Source organism: Ursus arctos, unplaced genomic scaffold, assembly GCF_023065955.2.
Source record: "Ursus arctos isolate Adak ecotype North America unplaced genomic scaffold, UrsArc2.0 scaffold_14, whole genome shotgun sequence".
NCBI classification, from domain to species: Eukaryota; Metazoa; Chordata; class Mammalia; order Carnivora; family Ursidae; genus Ursus; species Ursus arctos.
In genome coordinates, this window is record NW_026622808.1 from 35,202,530 (window position 1) to 35,219,132 (window position 16,603).

The window sequence follows — 16,603 nt, forward strand, 5'->3', positions numbered from 1 at the left end:
AAGGCTGCCTACGTGCCCAGCTGCCCTTTGCCAGCATTTTTTTTTCTGACTCAACATCTTCCTGAAGCCCGTGAAGGTCAGTCTCAGAAGCCTGAGGGGCAGGAGTTTCCTAACTTAATAAGCCATCTCAGTTTCCTAGACAAAGTCCTTTGACTCCTTCCTTCCTTCCCCTCATGCCCATCTCCCTCCCTTCTAGAATATACCCCTTATGGTGGCCTTCTCCCTCCCGGAATGAATGGAGAGGCTCTTCCTTTCTAGCTCACACAGATGGCATCAGTCAATTTAGAACAGAAATACAGAGATACACTAATGATATAATTATGTGTTATAAATATTCATTTCATCGCTTTCCTTGTAGGTCTGTGTGGTAGACCACCATGTATCCTCATCAGAGCACAGAGGTGGTCATGACAATAAAAATAACAATAGTAATTACTGAAGACAGAGAAACCACAAGGCCCATCTCAACATGTGAATATAAAAATAGAATTCACACATAGAGGCATTTCCAGGAGTTAATCACACACAGTACCACAGGGGTGGGAGGTGTGGGGAGTTGGCAGAAGCTGTCCACAATTTTCTAAGGGCAGGTGTTCGTTGTTCAGGATTTTGAGCTCCTCTTCCATTTTCCAGAGTAACTTCCCCAGAGAACCCTGCCTGGAGCGGCCATGCCTGGAGCGGCCATGCCTGGAGTGGCCATGCCTGGAGCGGCCATGCCTGGGTCCAGCCTAGAGGACACTGAGAGCCTGGACATTTTTTCCTTGCTTCTCTGGAATAGAGGGGCCGCAGCTCTGAGCACCCATTCCTGGGGCTCCGTGCTCTTTCTTGCCCCTCTTTCATGGCCTCTACCTCTCCCTCTGCTCCCTTCTCCAGCCCCCCTCCCCACAGTCCTCCTCTCCTCTGCTTTTATCTGCAGACATCCCAGCCACGGCAACCCCAGGCCCGAGGATTCCCAAGGGGTTGTCAAGTCAATCTCAGTGCCTCTGGTTCACTGCCTGTGAAGTCAAAGAGGAAAGGGGGGCCTATTTCAGACCCCAGTTCTCTGGGCGTGATGGGGTGACTCAGATAAGATCCAAGGCTAGACGCACAGTCGGGGTTTGAGTTCAATGGAGCAGGAAGTCCTGTCCTGCTTTTTATCTGTTTTTTTTTCCTCCTTTCTTCCTCTTGGTTGTTCTCACAGGGGGAATCTCGAACCTGAAGCTCTTGTCCCCCCCCCCCCCCCCCCCCGTTGGTTTTGTGCTCATTTGCAGGCTGGGGATGACTTTTCATTCAGTCCTCCTTCTCCTCCCCTCCGTGCTCCCCAGTCCAAGAAACACATCGCCACTGATGGCAAAAACACCTCCCTACACACCCAGACAAAATGCATCCTGGCCCCCTGAGCCTTACCCCCAAGAACCGGCAGGACTTAACAGGCTCTTGCCCTCCATTTTTTTTTCCCTTAAAAGAGAGAAGTCTTCATAAATGAAAACCATTCACCACCAACCCTTACTTAGTAGAAACCAAAGATTCCAGGGTGGGAAACATCCGGTTTTTCCTGTGGCCCCTGAGCTAACTGATGCTATCCTGGGTTCTTGAGAATGCCTGCCCTGGGGTCCCGTAGCCCATGCAAGCGCCTCTCACCCTTTCCCCATCCCAGAAGCCTCCAGTCCTCTGTGCCCCCGGGCAAAGCACCTGCGCCTGGTCCTCCCACCAGCTGCAGCTTGCTGAGGGAGCCGCCACATTCCGCCCTCCCCAGCTGTGGGCATGCTTGCATTGCCGGTGAAAGACAGCCCCCTCCTCCTGCCCCACACGTCCCAGCTCCCCTCGCCCCACCCCGAGTCCACATAGAGGGGGGATGACATTCTCCTAGAATCCACCCTCTCCCTGCTCATCAGCATGGAGACCCTGATGGTGGGAAGGGAGAATCCTGGCAGGAGCTCTGGGCATCCCAGGGAACCTGGCCTGGCAGCTTGGGGTCTGGGAAAGGCAAATCAGACTGTGAGACACCGCTTGGTTTATGAAGTAGGGCCTGAGACCCAGACCACCCCCGGGTGCCAAGGAGCTCGGGCTGTCTACGCTTCTATGATTCTGTCATGGAGAAGAGGGGTGGGCAGCAGCAGGGAGCCACCAAGATATCAGGGCACAACGTAGGGGGAGGGTCTTGCTGTGCCACCTTCCCAGCACCTTCCCTTCCCCACCCCAAGTCACACTATGTCCTCTTGATGGGTGCTAGCTTAGAGGGAACTTCCATCCTCCTCTGGCTGCCTGAGGGCCCCCTGCCCAGGCACCTCCTCGGACGCACCCATACACCCACTCAGAATGGCCATTGTTCTGCTGGCTGGGAAAGAACCACCCAGCCCTCGCAGGGCCGGGCACAAGCGGAAATGCGCTCTGGGGGCCATATCTGAGAACAAACAGCAGGCCCACTGGGGCTGGCAGCAGCCAGAGGGTGCTGGCTCCAGCCTAGGACTGGGAGCACAGGGGGCAGGGAACAGGCCTCGGACACGGGGCCTCTCCATTGGGCCCCAGCCTTTCCTGTGGGCAGCCTGGTAGAAGTATGGGGGACAGAGACTCCCATCTCTAAGAGGCAATCGGGCATGTTGGTCCCCCTCTGCCCTAGCTGGGTGGGTAGGAGACTCTGGGGGCTGCTGGGCCACCCGGTCCATCCCAACCACCCTCTCCTCCATGCTCTTCTATGTGGCCTCCACCTCCCGGGGCGTCCGATTGCGCTCGGCCTGCACCCGGCTCTTCACCTTCTTGCCCAGCTCCAGCCCCGCCCAGCTCTTGCCCTTGGCCTGTTTGCCCCGGCTCCTGGAGGAGCACCACACACGTTCACAGTACTCGTCCACCCGCGGCAGGTTGGTGAAGCCGATGAGCTGCAGGATGTCCTTATACCAGGCCTTGGAGGGGGTAGCGGCCAGGCCTCCCCGGGCAGGGGGCTCCTCTGGTCTTGGCTCCCGAGGAAACAGGCTGTTGAGCTGCGAGGCCACGATCACCTCCAGCGCCAGGCGGACCACGGTCTGGGAGAAGCCATGCTCCAGTGTCTTACAGGTGTAGATGCCGGCGTCCAGAGGGCTGAGTCTTCGGAACAGCAGCCCCTGCTCGGTCTGCAGAACTCGCTCATCCGTCTTTACCTGTTGGGGGTGTGGGAGGGTGTGAGAGGGGCACGGAGTAGGGCACACCCACCATCAGTTTCTCTCCCCACGGTTCCAGAGTCACAGCTCAGGGCCCAGCGCTGAAGCACTGCCCTCCCCGCTCTCTCCTGCCCGGGCTGGCCTCCTCCTCCGGACTGTGAGCTACTTGCAGAAACAGGACGGGGCTTGTGAAGGAAGCTTTTGGTTTCTCCCCTAGTCAGAGCTCTGGGGAACCTACCTTGGCCTTGGGGGCCCTGCCATATAGTCCCAGGGACCAGAGTGGGTAAAGGTACTTATGGGCTTTTATTCAGGGGGGCTATACCCATAGCCCTAAGACCAGAAGTCCCCTCCACTACACACACACACACACACACACACACACACAGAGCCTTCCCTGTCCCTGTCTGCACTGTTCGCTCCCCCAGCCAGGGGTGGGCTGAGTGCCCACCCCAGTGCAGGAGGCAGGAGTGCTACTCTGATCAGGCCTGGACCCTGTCTGCACATCTGCACGTGGAGGCTGGACCGCTTGGGCGTGACTATTGTGTAACCGTCTTGTTGCTCACTGCCTCTGGCCTCCTGGGGGTGTCTTCCTAGTGCCTAGCCCAACAGCTGGCCCAAAGCTGGCCTCCCCCAGTTCCCAAGCTGGAAGGAGAGCCCCTCCTGTAATCAACCCACTCCCTCCCCTTCCCTGCCCATGGGAGAGGCTCCAGAATGGTTCCTCACCCTGCCCCACCCACGCTCTCCTCAGGCCCCAGACTGAAGCCATTTCTGGGGTTGACAGACCTTTCCGTATGGGGGAGGAGAGGGTCTGGGCAACAGCTGGACTCCACGGACGAAGTGTTGAGCTAGGCAGTGGGTGTGTGCGTAGGGGTGTATGCGTGTGCAAGTTTCAGTGTAAGTTAGGCTCAACCCCGGGCAGAGGAGAACCAAGAACCCCTGGGAAAGAGACCCCTTCAAAGATGAGCCATATGTGTCAGCATGGGGAGGCTTCTTGACCAGCCCAGTCCCCCTTTCCCTCTCTTCCACCTCTGCTGCCCCACCGCCCAAAGCTCAGCTCTGTGCCTGGGAGTGGGCAGGCTCCCCGTCACTGGACCCCCATCTCGCCTGGGCGTTCCCGGAGGCGGAAGCACCCCAGGCACCTAATACACACTTTTCCTCAGTTGACCTTGGCAGGATCCCCCCAGAGCGGCTCCCTAGGGGTCAGGACTTGGAGTTCAGGGAGGGATGTGGCATCAGGACGTGGGCAGCTGGAGGCAGGGCGCTTGCTCACCTGGTCGGGCCCCTGGCCTCCTGGCTTCTGCAGGAGCCAGAGCACGGCTGCCTGGGAGGACTTGGGCAGGCACTCCAGGAAGGTGCTGTTGTGCTCCGTGCCGTAGACCGTGGTGGCCGCTGCGGGGCCTTCAGCCTCCTCTGGTGGGAGGAGGAGGGGGGCTTGGCTCAGGACTGTGGGACCCCGGGACCCCCACCAGTGCGACAGGGACCTAGGCGTCCATCACTCTGTCCGAAGACCCTCCACCCACCCCCTGACGGGAGCTGCCTGCGTAGGAAAACCGAGGGCGGGGTGTTAAGATGGACCCATCTGAGGCCACCCTTCCCAGGAGGCCGTTGAGCCCAGGCCAGAGGGGCGAGGAGAGGCCTGTGGGAGCCCGGCTGGCACCCCCGTGCCTGCTACCACTCACCTTCCTGGCTCTCGGCCAGACACTGCAGGGCAGGGTTGCCATGCCGGACGTCCTGCCTGCGGGACCGGCGCTTCCCGCTGCCGGGCCGGTAGCGGGTGCAGGAGGCGCCGTCCCAAGCACAGTAGGGGTCTCGGGCCAGGCAGCACTCGGCGCAGGCGCTGCCGTAAGTTTCACAGCGGTGCAGCCGCAGCCGGGCCACGCCGAGCCTCGAGCCCACGTACAGCATTTGCTGGGAGGGACACAAGCAGAGCCAACGTGAGTCTGGGCCCCACCGAGAAGCAGCGAGGCCCTTGGCCCCCTTGGGCTTCCTGAGACCTCCCCACGGTTTGCAGGCAGTCTTCCAGAACCTCTTGGATGCCTCCCCAGATGCCAAAAACGTTCATCGCGCACCTGACCTACAGCAGATCCTGTGCCAGGCCACGGGGCGGGGGGGGGGGGGGGGGGCACAGGGCAGGCCTCTTCTCTAAGGAGCTTCTCCAGGCCCTTCCTGCTGCCGGCTTTGCTCTTTACCTCAGTAACCTTTATCCTGACTTGCCTCTGAGCTTAGAAGTATGCTCTGCTTTAAGCAATCCCAATACAAAAGTTGGGCTTTACCCAAAGATAAACCGGGGTAGATAAACTTGAGATTTTGCTACTTGCCAAAGGACGCAGCCGGCCTCTAAAAAGTGGCTCTCCCCTATTTGATTTAAATTCTGGATTTTGTTTTCCAGCATGAAGCTGTCTCCCCAGGGGGCTGGCCTTTGTGGACCTCCCCTTCTCTGAACACAGCCTCACTTACTCAGGGCTCCCACTGCCCACTAGTTTCATGCACGGGCATCTCAGCTCCCTGCTGGACTCGCAAGCCTCATTGGAAGGCCTCATCGGGCAGCCCCAGGGTCTGCTGCAGCACCACTTTCCAGCAGCCAGCAGCGTGTCGTGCTCAAAGCGCTTCGGATGCGGGGTTAGAGAAAGGAGGAGGTGCGGGATGGCAGCTGCTCTTACCCTTTTGACAGAGATCTCCATCTCAGTGATGGGTGTTGGCACCTGCGGAAGGAGGAGGGTCCGAGAGGGGTGGGCTGGGGCCAGACCTTCCCTGGGTCCCTGCTTCAGCCTCCTCCAGCCCTCTACCTCCCAGCCTGGGTCAGTGCCCTCCCTGGTAACTGCGGCCAGACAGCTTTCCCAGACGTCGGGTTATTAGAAAGGTCCCCTCACCCTGGCTGGCCTCCAAGGAGGAGGCTTGGCGAAAAGCACAAAGCTCGCGCCCCCTCCCACAGACCTGTTCTCCAGCAAGGAGGCAGCTGCCCCACATCACCTGTCCCTTGTCAGGAGCACAGCAGTCCCCCAGGTGGCGCCCTGCCTGGCTCTATAGAGGGGCCCACAGAAGCCCTTAGGGACTTGGGGTCTCAGCTACCCCATCACTGCAACTTGAGCCTGGCATGGCTTTGTCAAGGGGTGATCACCTTGGACACCCCTCCCTGGGCCCTCCAACTTTTCTCTGGGCCCCATGGCCGGACAGAGCATCAGCAAGGCCCTGCAGCAGCGAGGGTCTCAGTTTCACTTCCACTAGCCAGGCCTAGACCCAGCAGTGGGGGTGGGGAGGACCCTTCCCATCAGTCCCCCCTCCCCCCAGCCCGCCCTCACCTTAAACACCTGGAGCTCCTCCAAGACCACTTCCTCGGACTCAGTGGAGCCCCCACCCTGGAGGGCGATGACCTTGAGCACAGAGCCTGAGTCTAGGACAGGGAAGGAGGGATCAGTGGAAGAAGGAGCGCCCCGCCCCCTGCTGGCACACCTCCCCAGCCAGGCCATCCCACTCCCCGCTCAGCCCACCCACCAGTCCCTAGGAAGATGACGTCGTAGGTCCCGTCCTCTGCCTCCACGCGGTCCACCACGATCTGCTGCAACTGCTGGGCCGGGTGCGTTTTGACAAGGACAGGGCGGCCCAGCCGTGGCCGCACAGGCCGGAACATAAGTGGGTGGGCTCGGGCAAATTGCAGCACCTCGTCTGGGTAGTTCTTGGTGCTGCCAAAGGGTCGTCCTGGCTGTGCTGTCATCTTGCTGGGGCACTGCGTTGGCAGCAAAGAGAGCACTGAAGCATCCTGGGACCACACGTGCCACCCCCCCAGCCTGTCTCCAGGCCCCACCGCCTGGGCATGCTGACTTCGGAGGAGCCGTACTTGCCGTAGCTTCTTAATGTGGTCAGGGCTCTGCTCCCCTCCTTACCCCACCCGGCCCTTCTGGAGCCCCAGCTCAGCCCCAAGGTTGTCCCAAGGTGGAGTCCCTCTCCCCTGGCCTGGCTCCAGGCAGACACTCACCACTCCAGGCCGAGGGAAGGGCACCTTGCCCCCATAGGGTCCCCACTGGTGCTGGGGACCATCTTGGTGGGCAAAGGGCCCCTTGAAGACCTCCCAGATATCCTCCATGTGGTACACACAGACGGCGAACCCCTGGAACACGGCACTGCCGAGGGCGGACAGGGACAGTCAGGCCAGAGTGGCTGTCACAGGTGGGAAGGGGGCAGCATGGCTCCTTGGACAGGACAGAGGGTGATGGTGCCTGCAGACAGCAGAGACTGGAAAACAGGACACCCAAGCAAAGAAAGACAAAGAGAGAGAGAGAGAGAGAATAGAGCCTCCGAGTCCTTGAGTCAGGGGCAGAGACAGGGACCCGTGGTAAAGTCAGGACACAAAAGCAGAGGCTCAACAGAGGACACTGGGGGTGCAGAGACTGGACCAGGGATGGGACTGCGAGGGGAGGCCCGTGTGCCCACCTGACTGTGCTGAACAGAGCATACACCTCGAGGGTCTTCCCTGAGCTGGGCCACAGCAGGAACACATCCTCTAGGAGACAGAAGACCACCGTCAGTGCCCCCCACTCACTGGCTCTGAGCCCTCCACACCCACACCCAGGCCTGCCCCCGGCCATGCCCTTACCCAGCTGGTCAAAGTGGGTCTCGGCACCACCAGGGCCAGGCACGGAGCACACCAGCCTGGCCTTGAGAAAAGTGCTCCATTTGTTCACCAGCACTCGCTGGCCGCCTGCGTCATTCTGGGGGTGAGCGTCAGAGTCAGCCTCGAGCTCCACGGGGATGGGCCCCCTCCTGCTCCTCCACCCTCACCCTTGGGGGGAGAGGCATGGATGTTGGCTTCACACCCTTGCCTCAGTTTCCCTCCTGCTGCTGGTCAGGACAGGTGTAGGAAGGGGGTGCAGTGAGGATCTGAACCTCACCTCCTCGAGCTCCACGGGGATGGGCCCCCTCCTGCTCCTCCACCCTCACCCTTGGGGGGAGAGGCATGGATGTTGGCTTCACACCCTTGCCTCAGTTTCCCTCCTGCTGCTGGTCGGGACAGGTGTAGGAAGGGGGTGTAGTGAGGATCTGAACCTCACCGCCTCGAGCTCCACGGGGATGGGCCCCCTCCTTCTCCTCCACCCTCACCCTTGGGGGGAGAGGCATGGATGTTGGCTTCACACCCTTGCCTCAGTTTCCCTCCTGCTGCTGGTCGGGGACAGGTGTAGGAAGGGGGTGCAGTGAGGATCTGAACCTCACCGCCTCCTCACAGCTCTCACCACGCAGACACGGCCCACGCGGCTGACGGTGACATGGCCTGGGCCACCATCGGGCGAGGGCACAGTTTCCGAGAAGAAGAAGTACACCTTGTCATCATCCTGGTCGGAGTTGTCAGCAATCCGGGTGGCCATCACAAACCGCGGGTCTGGGAGGTGACACGGTGCAGCTGGTCGCGGGGGCCTCACAGGGGAGGATTGGGTTGGGGGGGAGGTGCTGAACCCAGCGGGGAGGGGAAGAGACACAGGGACCCCACTCGAGGCTGGAGTCCCAGGGAGTAGAGTAGGGTTGGGCCATCCCTCCCATCCCTACTCCAGTGCAGGGCTCTCCTGCCTCCCCGTCAGTGCTGGGGGCAGACCCCAGCCAGCCTTGCCCTGGGCAGACCCTGGCCTCACCATGTAGGAGGTTCTGGTCAGAGTCAGAACGCAAAGCTGGCCGAGGACCCCCACTCCGGAAGATCATGGCCTCGCGCCCCAGGAAGTCAGCCGTGAGGCCTGTGTAGAGCTCCCCACCTGGGTGAGAATGGGGCAGAGTCAGGGGACGAGGGCCAGGCCCCGTAGCTGGCCCCAACCCTTCCAAAGGACATCGGCCAGCCCCCCTCTCATCATGCCCACCCTGGCCTGAGCGTCACCCACCTACAAAGGTGCTGGCGAAGGGACTGCTGGGCTCATGTGGGCACCGCCCCCGCCCACTTGCCACACTGCCGGGCTCTAGGTGGAGCACATGCTGGGGGAGAGGGAGGAAGGGAGGGAAGGGTGTCACCTGGGAAACAGCACCAGCCCCCCACCCGGGCAGTGGCCATCGCGTGCAGCTGGAGAGTGAGCGGAAGACGCCTTCATTCAGGGCCTTGCCAACGGGGTCAGCCTGGCACAAAGATGCCTTTCACACCCCTGACCCCTCTGCCCCGAACCAGGCTCAATGGGGAGTGTTCAGACAGCAGGGAGGAAATGTCACTGCCTCCCAGGCCCTTGTGGGGCCTGCCCCAGGCTCACCTCCCCACGGTGCCCGACTGTGATGAGGGCACAGGTGGGCTGAAAGGCCCCAGTGCCACACGCCAGCAGGTGGGTCCGGTTGTAGGGCCGCAGCACCCGTACAAAGTTGGCACACTCCGCCTAGCACGGAGAAGAGGGGTGGGGTGGAGAGGATGAGGGGGTGCTTATCATCTCCTTGGGTCCCAGGACTTAGCCCTGCCTGGCTGATCAGCTCTCGGGATCTGGGGGGGGGGGGGTGACATTCTTCACAGACCTTCAAGAGCCCCCAAGATCTGCTCCAAATGCCCCTAGCACAAGTACCTGGGGGAGTGGCCACAGGGGGTCAAGCCCTGGGTATTGGTCAGGGCTGGGGGGCAGTCACTCCTGACAGCACTCACCAAGGGATCTCTTCCCTTGTGAACACACTCGTCCTTCTGTCCTGGCTGTGGTGGCCACAGGACCTGAAAACACAGCCCGGCTGACTCCTGACCTCACAGCCTGGTCCCTCACTGGCCTCCCAGCTCTCAGGCAGATCCTCCCCTCCATCAGTCCTGCTCACCTCCCGGGGATCCGGCCACGAATGGTCTAGCCGCAGAGAGTAGATGGCATCGCGGCCCCCCAGAAAAAGGCGGTCCCGGTACTCATCCAGGTACATGGCCCGAAGGTCCAGGGAGCCCCGGGGACCCAGAAAGACAGCGGAACGGTTGGCAGACAGGAGATCTAGGAGGGAGCAGGTTGGGGGTCAGGGCCTACCACTCAGCCCACTTCCCCCGCTGAGGTGTGGAGGTGGGGGGCTCAGCTGTGCATTTACCCCCCCCCCCACACTCACATCTGGAAAGTGTTTCCATCCACAGGCCTGCTGGAGGGCTTCTGGGAAATGGCTCCTGGGGGTGGGTGGGACAGGGGGCTCTGAGCCCTGCTTTCTAGCCCTTCATCCCTTGGTCTCTTGATCTTTCAGTTAACATCTCCTTCCCCATCTGTGCCCACCTGTGTCCTCTCCAGTCCCCAGGGAAGTTGGCCTCACTGGCAGAACTTACGGTAGCAAGCTGGGCAAAGTGCTGGAAAGAGCCTGGAAGAAGGCTGGGTGAGTGTGAGCTGTGGGCAAGGCTGACTCAGTGGGAGATGTGGACAGACAGGGGAGAGCATTCCCAGCAGAGGGAACACCTGGCAAAGGCCTGGATATGGGAAAGGCCAGGTAGGACCGGCTGGAGCCCAAGGCTCTAGTCCAGGGACGTGACTAAGGAAGACTTTCTCCTCCGTAGACACTGCCCTTCCAGGCCCCAGCAGTGGGGGTGGGGGGTGGCTGGCTGGGGATGCTGGTTCCAGGAGCTGAGGATGCTGAAATAGGTTCCTGGGGTTTGGCTAGAGATGTGGAAGTGACAGGTGGCCGAAGGGGCAAGCAGCAGGATATGGTGGCCACCCTGGGGAAAGCCTGCCCAAAGAATGACCCACCCAAAGTGGCCAGCCCAGTACCCACTCCATCCCCAAACTCATCAACAGCCTCTTCCAGGAAGCCCTCATGTCTGACAGTACTTTCAAGGGGATTTGCCCTATTTAGGCATTTTCCTATAGCCTGACTTCCGCCCCAAACCACAGCTCCCAGGACAGGACCACATTCTCCCCTCCAGACCCAACTACGGACTCTCCAGAGTAGAGCCGTGTCTCCCCTCTCAAACTTCCCAGAGTAGGCCTGGGTCTCCCCACTTGGATTGGGGCTCCCAGGGAAGCTGATCACCCCTCTGGTTTCCCCAAGAAGTGTCACGGAGCTCCCGTGGCACAGGGACCTTCCCCGGGACCATCCCCACAGTCAGAGCAGTCTGCACCAACTGCAGTCCGGCATACCAGGCTAGATCTGCAGAGGAAACTCTTGGGCCAGGAGGGGCAAAGAGGGGAGGCTGGGATGCCCCCCCCCCCCCACTGCCCCGGGCTGTGAAGAGCTTCTGGGACAGAGAGGGAAAGACAAAGGCCGGCATTGTGAAGTGGGCCACAAGAGGCAGACGGCGGCGCTAGGCTATGGGGATCGGGGAGGGACTCCACTGCAAGCCGCTGCCCCAGGCTCGCAAAGGCGCCCAGGCTGAGTGCACACCTCCTGCAGACCTGTCCTCTCCGTCCCTCCCCATCTCTCCCACTGCCCATCCCTACTGAGGCCTCTCAGCACCTCCATGCCTCTCTCCTTTTCTCAGAAGCCCCCTCAGGGCGTCCCCCTGTGTCTCTGTCTCTCCCACCTCCACCCTCCTGGGACCTGCCCCTGCCCTCCTCCCAGTTCCCGCCTCTGATGGCAGCTGGAGCACCATCTCGGGAAATGACCGTGAAGTCCTTCCCACGGGCTGCGCAGGTAGTGACTGCATCCCTCTGACTGGCAGAAGAGACTGCCCGGGGCTGGCTGGGACCCCACAGCTGGGGACGGGATGTCACAGCGTCCCGGGCTCCCACAGACGCGCCCTGGAACAGGGCGTGCACCGGTACCTCGGTAGGAGAGCCGCAGGCGGGGCACGCTGGGGCCAGGGCTGGTGCTGCCCCCGCGGAGCAGAAGGCCCCCCAGGAGGCAGCAGATGGCCCAGGCCGAGGGGGCCATGCTGGGGAACCAAGGGCACCACGCTGCCTGCTGAGCCGCCCTCCTTCCGCCGCTGGCCGCTGGTTGTAGTTTGCTCCGTGGCCGCCAGGCCTGACACTTATAAGACAGCGACTCCACCCCCTGCAGGGCCAGGAAGGCGGGGAGGAGGAGGGAGGGAGGGAGGGAGGGAGCAGCGGGAGCCCCCCTCGGTCATCCACCTGCTGCCTTCCCACCCTCACTGGCATGGTTAACGCCTCTGTGTCACTCTGGCTGGTTTCCCACTGGGGAGACTCTTCCCAGCTGGGGTGTGCGTGGTTTACATGAAATGTCCACAAACCCAAGTCCCCGGGCTCCAACAAAATGTCATGGGGGAACATAGCCTGGAAGGCAAGTCGGGGTCAGAGATCAGAGGTTGGTGGGCTGGCAAGAGGTCTAGCTGAGCTCTCCTTTGCTCCCTGCCCTTCCATTGCCCATGACAGACACCCCACAACAGAGACAAACTGACTCTGGGCCCAGATCCCTGATACCAGGAGGATCCAGCTCCCTGAAGCACTGGCCTGACTCCCCAGCTCCCCTGGCAGGGCCCAAGTTGCCTGGGAGGGTCATTCCAGTCCAAGGGACTCCATGTTTTGGGTGGGGGCTTGAGGTCTGGCCGTACTTCATAGATCGGGGATTGGCAAGAGATGAGCCCAACCTCCTCCACCCAAGCCTGTCCCTGCCTGGCCTCCAGGCCCCTTCCCAGCTCACTGGGGCAGAGGACAGGATGCACTCCATGCTAGGGAACTCCCCCATTGCCTTCGTCCCTCCGCCGTGCAGATCCGCCAGAGCCCCAGGGCCCAGAGTGTCACCAGGTGAGTGGTGGGTTCTTTCCAGAGCTCCCCTTTGCACACAGACCCTATACTATGATCCCGCCAGAGTGAGGGTGGAGGTAGGGCACTCACCCCCTTCCCCATTCCCTCTGCCCCAAGCACTGATTCAGGGGCAGGAGAGCCACAGAAGAGGGACAAGGGAGAGCCGAGCCTGAGGGGTTAAATAGAGGCAAGTGAGGGGACCTCCTTATGCCCCCCATCCCACAGCAGCCCCTGTCTCTGCCCCCCGGCCCCCCAGCTACCACTCCACCCCACCCTACAGCCCTTCACTCAGAATCTGAGGCTCTAGGCACTAAGTTCTCAAGCTTCAGCTGGAGTAGGAGCTCCAAGGATTCTAGAAACTCCTGCAAGTTAGGCCTCCCAGATGGACCAGCCCGAGCCCTTAGATGGTGGTCAAGAAACTTGGGGACATCAGAGAGCAAAGGACCTGGCCCAGGCCACACAGAAGGCTAACAGCAGGCCCTGAGCAGCCCTGCCCCTTCTTCCTGGGACTCTCTTTTTCTTCTGGGACTCCTGGGGTACTGGGATCCTGTCTCCCCCACCCCCATCTCATCCCTGGAAGGGACACAGGTTGGCTCCTTGAGTCAGCATGGGAAGGACCCAGGAACCTGGAACCCTGTCCTGTCTCCATCTCCCCCTGCCACATACATGCCTCCTCCCAGGGGGTCCTGACCTGGCATTGGGAGAGGGGCTACTCAGGGAGGCCAGGGACTAGCGGCAGCTCACCCAGCCTCTGGCTCCTCTGAGAAGCTTGGCCAAAGCCCTCCCCTCTTTGGCCTGTCTCCTCCTTGCACGGCCAGGGAGCGGCCGACTTGGGTGTAGCAGGCTAGTGAGGTGTGCCTGTGCAGGGGCTGGCATGGTGGTGATTATGTCATGGGCCCTCAGGAGGGTGGAGCCCCTCTGCCTCCATCTCCCTGGGGAGACGTTTCAGCCTGCAGACTGGGCTGAAGGCCAGCGCCTGGCTGAAGATTGAGCTGGACAGCCCCTCAACTAGCATGTGGCCACCAGCTGTGAGCAGGGGCCCAGCAACTCCTCAGTCTGCCAGCTCGCCCTGGGGGTCTCAGCTCAGCCAGCCCCCCAGCTGGGGCTGCAGGGAGGCCTGGGTCTATTGGAGCAAGATGTGCCGGGCAGCCCACACCACGCTGCAGACAAACAGCCTGTGGCAGGGGCTGGGAGCCCCAACTCTACTGTTAACTTGTTGTGTGGCCTCAAGCAGGCCTTCTCCCTCTTTGGGCCTCATTTTCCCAGCCAGGGAAGGGGGTGAGGATCTTCTGTGAAGCCCCCTGCTTGCTGGCCACAAGTTGGAAACAGACCCCAAGCTACCCTTGATTTCCCAGATCAATGGGTCCAGCCACAGGCATCTTGTGCCATCTAATGGACAAAGGGGGAACTGCAGTAAGTCCTAAAGGGGCCCGCTGCGTCAAGCCCTGCGTGGGGCAGTGGGGCCACCCAGCAGAAACCAAAGCCTTTTGGGGCAGCAGACAGTAACCAGACAACCGTACTATGAAAAGGCAGGAGCAGTAGGAGACTCCACCGATTGCTTCTGATCAAGAAATCAAGGGAGCCTTCATGGAGGAAGCACTATCTCGGCGAAGGATGCCATAGCCCAGAAAAAGTGGAAAGGACCGAATACAGCAAAACAGTTAAAATAGGTGATGCACATGGGGTAGCTTCGTGCCTGGTGCTGGTGGGAGCTTGTGAGCCCACGCGTGATGTGCGTGCTCGTGTGTCAGGAGCCAGCAGGTGGGTACGTAGGGGGGGTCACAGCCCAGCCTCTCCCAGCGAGAATTCTGGGGTGGGCATGCCTGGAAGGAATGGATGCCTCTAGTTCTTCCCCAACCAACCTCATTCTGGAAGAGAGACACTGGGACCATCGCACAGACTCCCCTCCCTGTGGACCCCTCTTTAAGGCACAACCCACCCCCACCCCATGTATCCTCTTGATAGCTAGCCCAGCCATCCTCCTGTTTTGTTCACGGAAAGCTTCACTCTTAAAGTTTCTCTCTTCTCCTTTCTCAATTACAGCAGCAGCCCACGTTCCCCGGGCACCCCCGTCCCATCCTCCTCACCAGCAACCACCTTCTCCTGCCCCTACTTCAGCTACCTGTCCTCGTCCTCCAGCTCACCACCGATAAGGATGTGACCTTCAGCGTCTCCGTTCAGAACGTCCCTTCCTGTGGACACCCCGTCTTGTGCTCAGTATCCCCACTGCCCCAGTTCTTCCCTCGTGCGTTCAGCCCCATTCTCCTTGCCCAGCTTGGATCCAGGCCCTTAAATCTTTCCCCAGAGACCCATAGCCGCTCACCTTCTGTAGCCTCACCCCTGCATCTTGCATCACCCTATGCCGGCCTCACTGGGGTTTTCCCCAGTGTTCCCTGCCCCTCCTCCTTAAACAGCTCCCTGCACTCCACATCTCCCTGCATTTCCTGTCAAGCTGCACCAGTTTTGTCCATGCCCACTATCTCCCCTTTACCTTTGCTTCTCTCCAGTCAGGCTCCAAGGGAACCCTCATGTCCAGGTGGCCAAGGCCCCAGGGACCTCTAGGTCCCTAACAGGGCCACCAGCTGCCTTCAATGTCCCCATCCTTCCCTCCTGGCTCCCAGGGCCCCTCATTCAGCCTGGGTCTCTCCCATGCCCTTGGCCACACCTCCTCTCCCAGACTACCCACATGGGATGGCCGGTGTCCACCTCTGTCTATACCCTCTTTCCCCAGGGGCCTCATCCAGGACTGGAGCCAGGAAAGCCCTTCTTACTCTGAGGACGCGTGACTTTACAGTGCTCTCTCTGCCCCCTCATTTAGCTCCAGCCCTGCCTTGACATCCCCACCACCCACCCCAGAGGCATGGCAGCTTTGACATGGACCAAGGATTCTCCATCTCTCCTGTGATTGTCCGACCAGAAAGGCACTTCCTCTGGGATCCCAGACCACTCTTACCTCGTGGCCACCGCATCTCCATAATCCCCATTCCAGCGCCACATTGGTTTCCTCACTCCACTCATCACCCTCTTATCTCCTGAGCTGATGGTAAATTTCACGAAATTAGGGACGGAGCCTCCCTCTGAAGGGTTCCAGCATCTGGCCCATGCCAGGCACAGGGTAGGGATGTGACTGGGGCAGGTGGGCCCACGGTGGCCCTGCCTCCTCTCCCGGGATGTCATCGCTCCTGGGTGTAACGTGTAGGTCTTTGAGTTCTCCAGCTCCCAAGGGCAGGCCTGAAGGGACCCCTCCGCTCTCCCCGAGACCTCTCCAGGGACCGGACACCTCCTGTGGCTCTGGCTTTCCCTGGAGGCATCTCCAGAATTCCAAGACTGTCTCCAGAATGCTGGGCCTGTCTGGGGAATGCTGAGGCTGGGGCACAGGTGGAGAGGCCTTGGAGTGGCCGGGCGGGGCAAGGACAGCTGCTGGCATTCTGGCCGGAGCCTACACACTGTGACAGCTGTCGCTCCTGAGAGCACCACTGTGGACACCTCCACGTCCTTGCTGCCCCCCTCTCCAAGGCCTTTGCCACCGTTGTGGCTGCAGCTCTGGTCCCCACTAAGCTGAGAGCCACCAAGCCTCACACCTCCATTCCATCAGGGAGGGAAAGTGGGCTGCTGGAGCCTCTGAGGTTCCAGGGAACTGGAAATTATGCTTGTGTGGACCTGGTGCATCCGACAGAACCCCGGGCTGGCGACCACGTGGCTCTGTTTTCCTCCAGACTCACTGGATGGCCTTGACAGGTCCCTGCACCTCTCTGGGCCCTAGGGTCTTCAGCTCACAAATGGGTGACTGGAGGGAGAGCAGACAGTGTGTCTCCCAGTCCCGGGGAGTCAGTGTTACCAGAGTGAAATGCAAGCGAGTGGGCACATGGACGAGCGCCACAGCCCACTGAG

The 16,603-nt window shown here is 60.8% G+C and overlaps 1 protein-coding gene across 3 annotated transcripts; it reads right to left on the reverse strand.

Annotated features, from left to right (window-relative positions):
- Window positions 1–318: 318 nt before the first annotated feature.
- SEMA3G (semaphorin 3G) lies at window positions 319–11,975 on the reverse strand. Of its 3 annotated transcripts, XM_026500981.4 has the most exons (16): window positions 11,774–11,975; window positions 9,867–10,027; window positions 9,706–9,768; window positions 9,329–9,448; window positions 8,972–9,062; window positions 8,732–8,848; window positions 8,339–8,484; window positions 7,705–7,819; window positions 7,542–7,611; window positions 7,087–7,231; window positions 6,606–6,837; window positions 6,413–6,504; window positions 5,774–5,815; window positions 4,793–5,021; window positions 4,384–4,523; window positions 319–3,113 (listed from the first exon to the last, which is right to left on the reverse strand). In XM_026500981.4, the coding sequence occupies exons 1-16, from the start codon at window positions 11,880–11,882 to the stop codon at window positions 2,673–2,675; spliced, it is 2,313 nt and encodes a 770-aa protein (XP_026356766.2). In that variant the 5' UTR covers window positions 11,883–11,975; the 3' UTR covers window positions 319–2,672. The 3 variants fall into 3 exon arrangements, with proteins under 3 accessions (XP_026356766.2, XP_044240826.2, XP_044240825.2); XM_044384891.3 differs by lacking the exon at window positions 9,329–9,448 and having other exon boundaries at window positions 11,774–11,973; XM_044384890.3 differs by lacking the exon at window positions 9,706–9,768 and having other exon boundaries at window positions 11,774–11,953.
- Window positions 11,976–16,603: the final 4,628 nt, after the last annotated feature.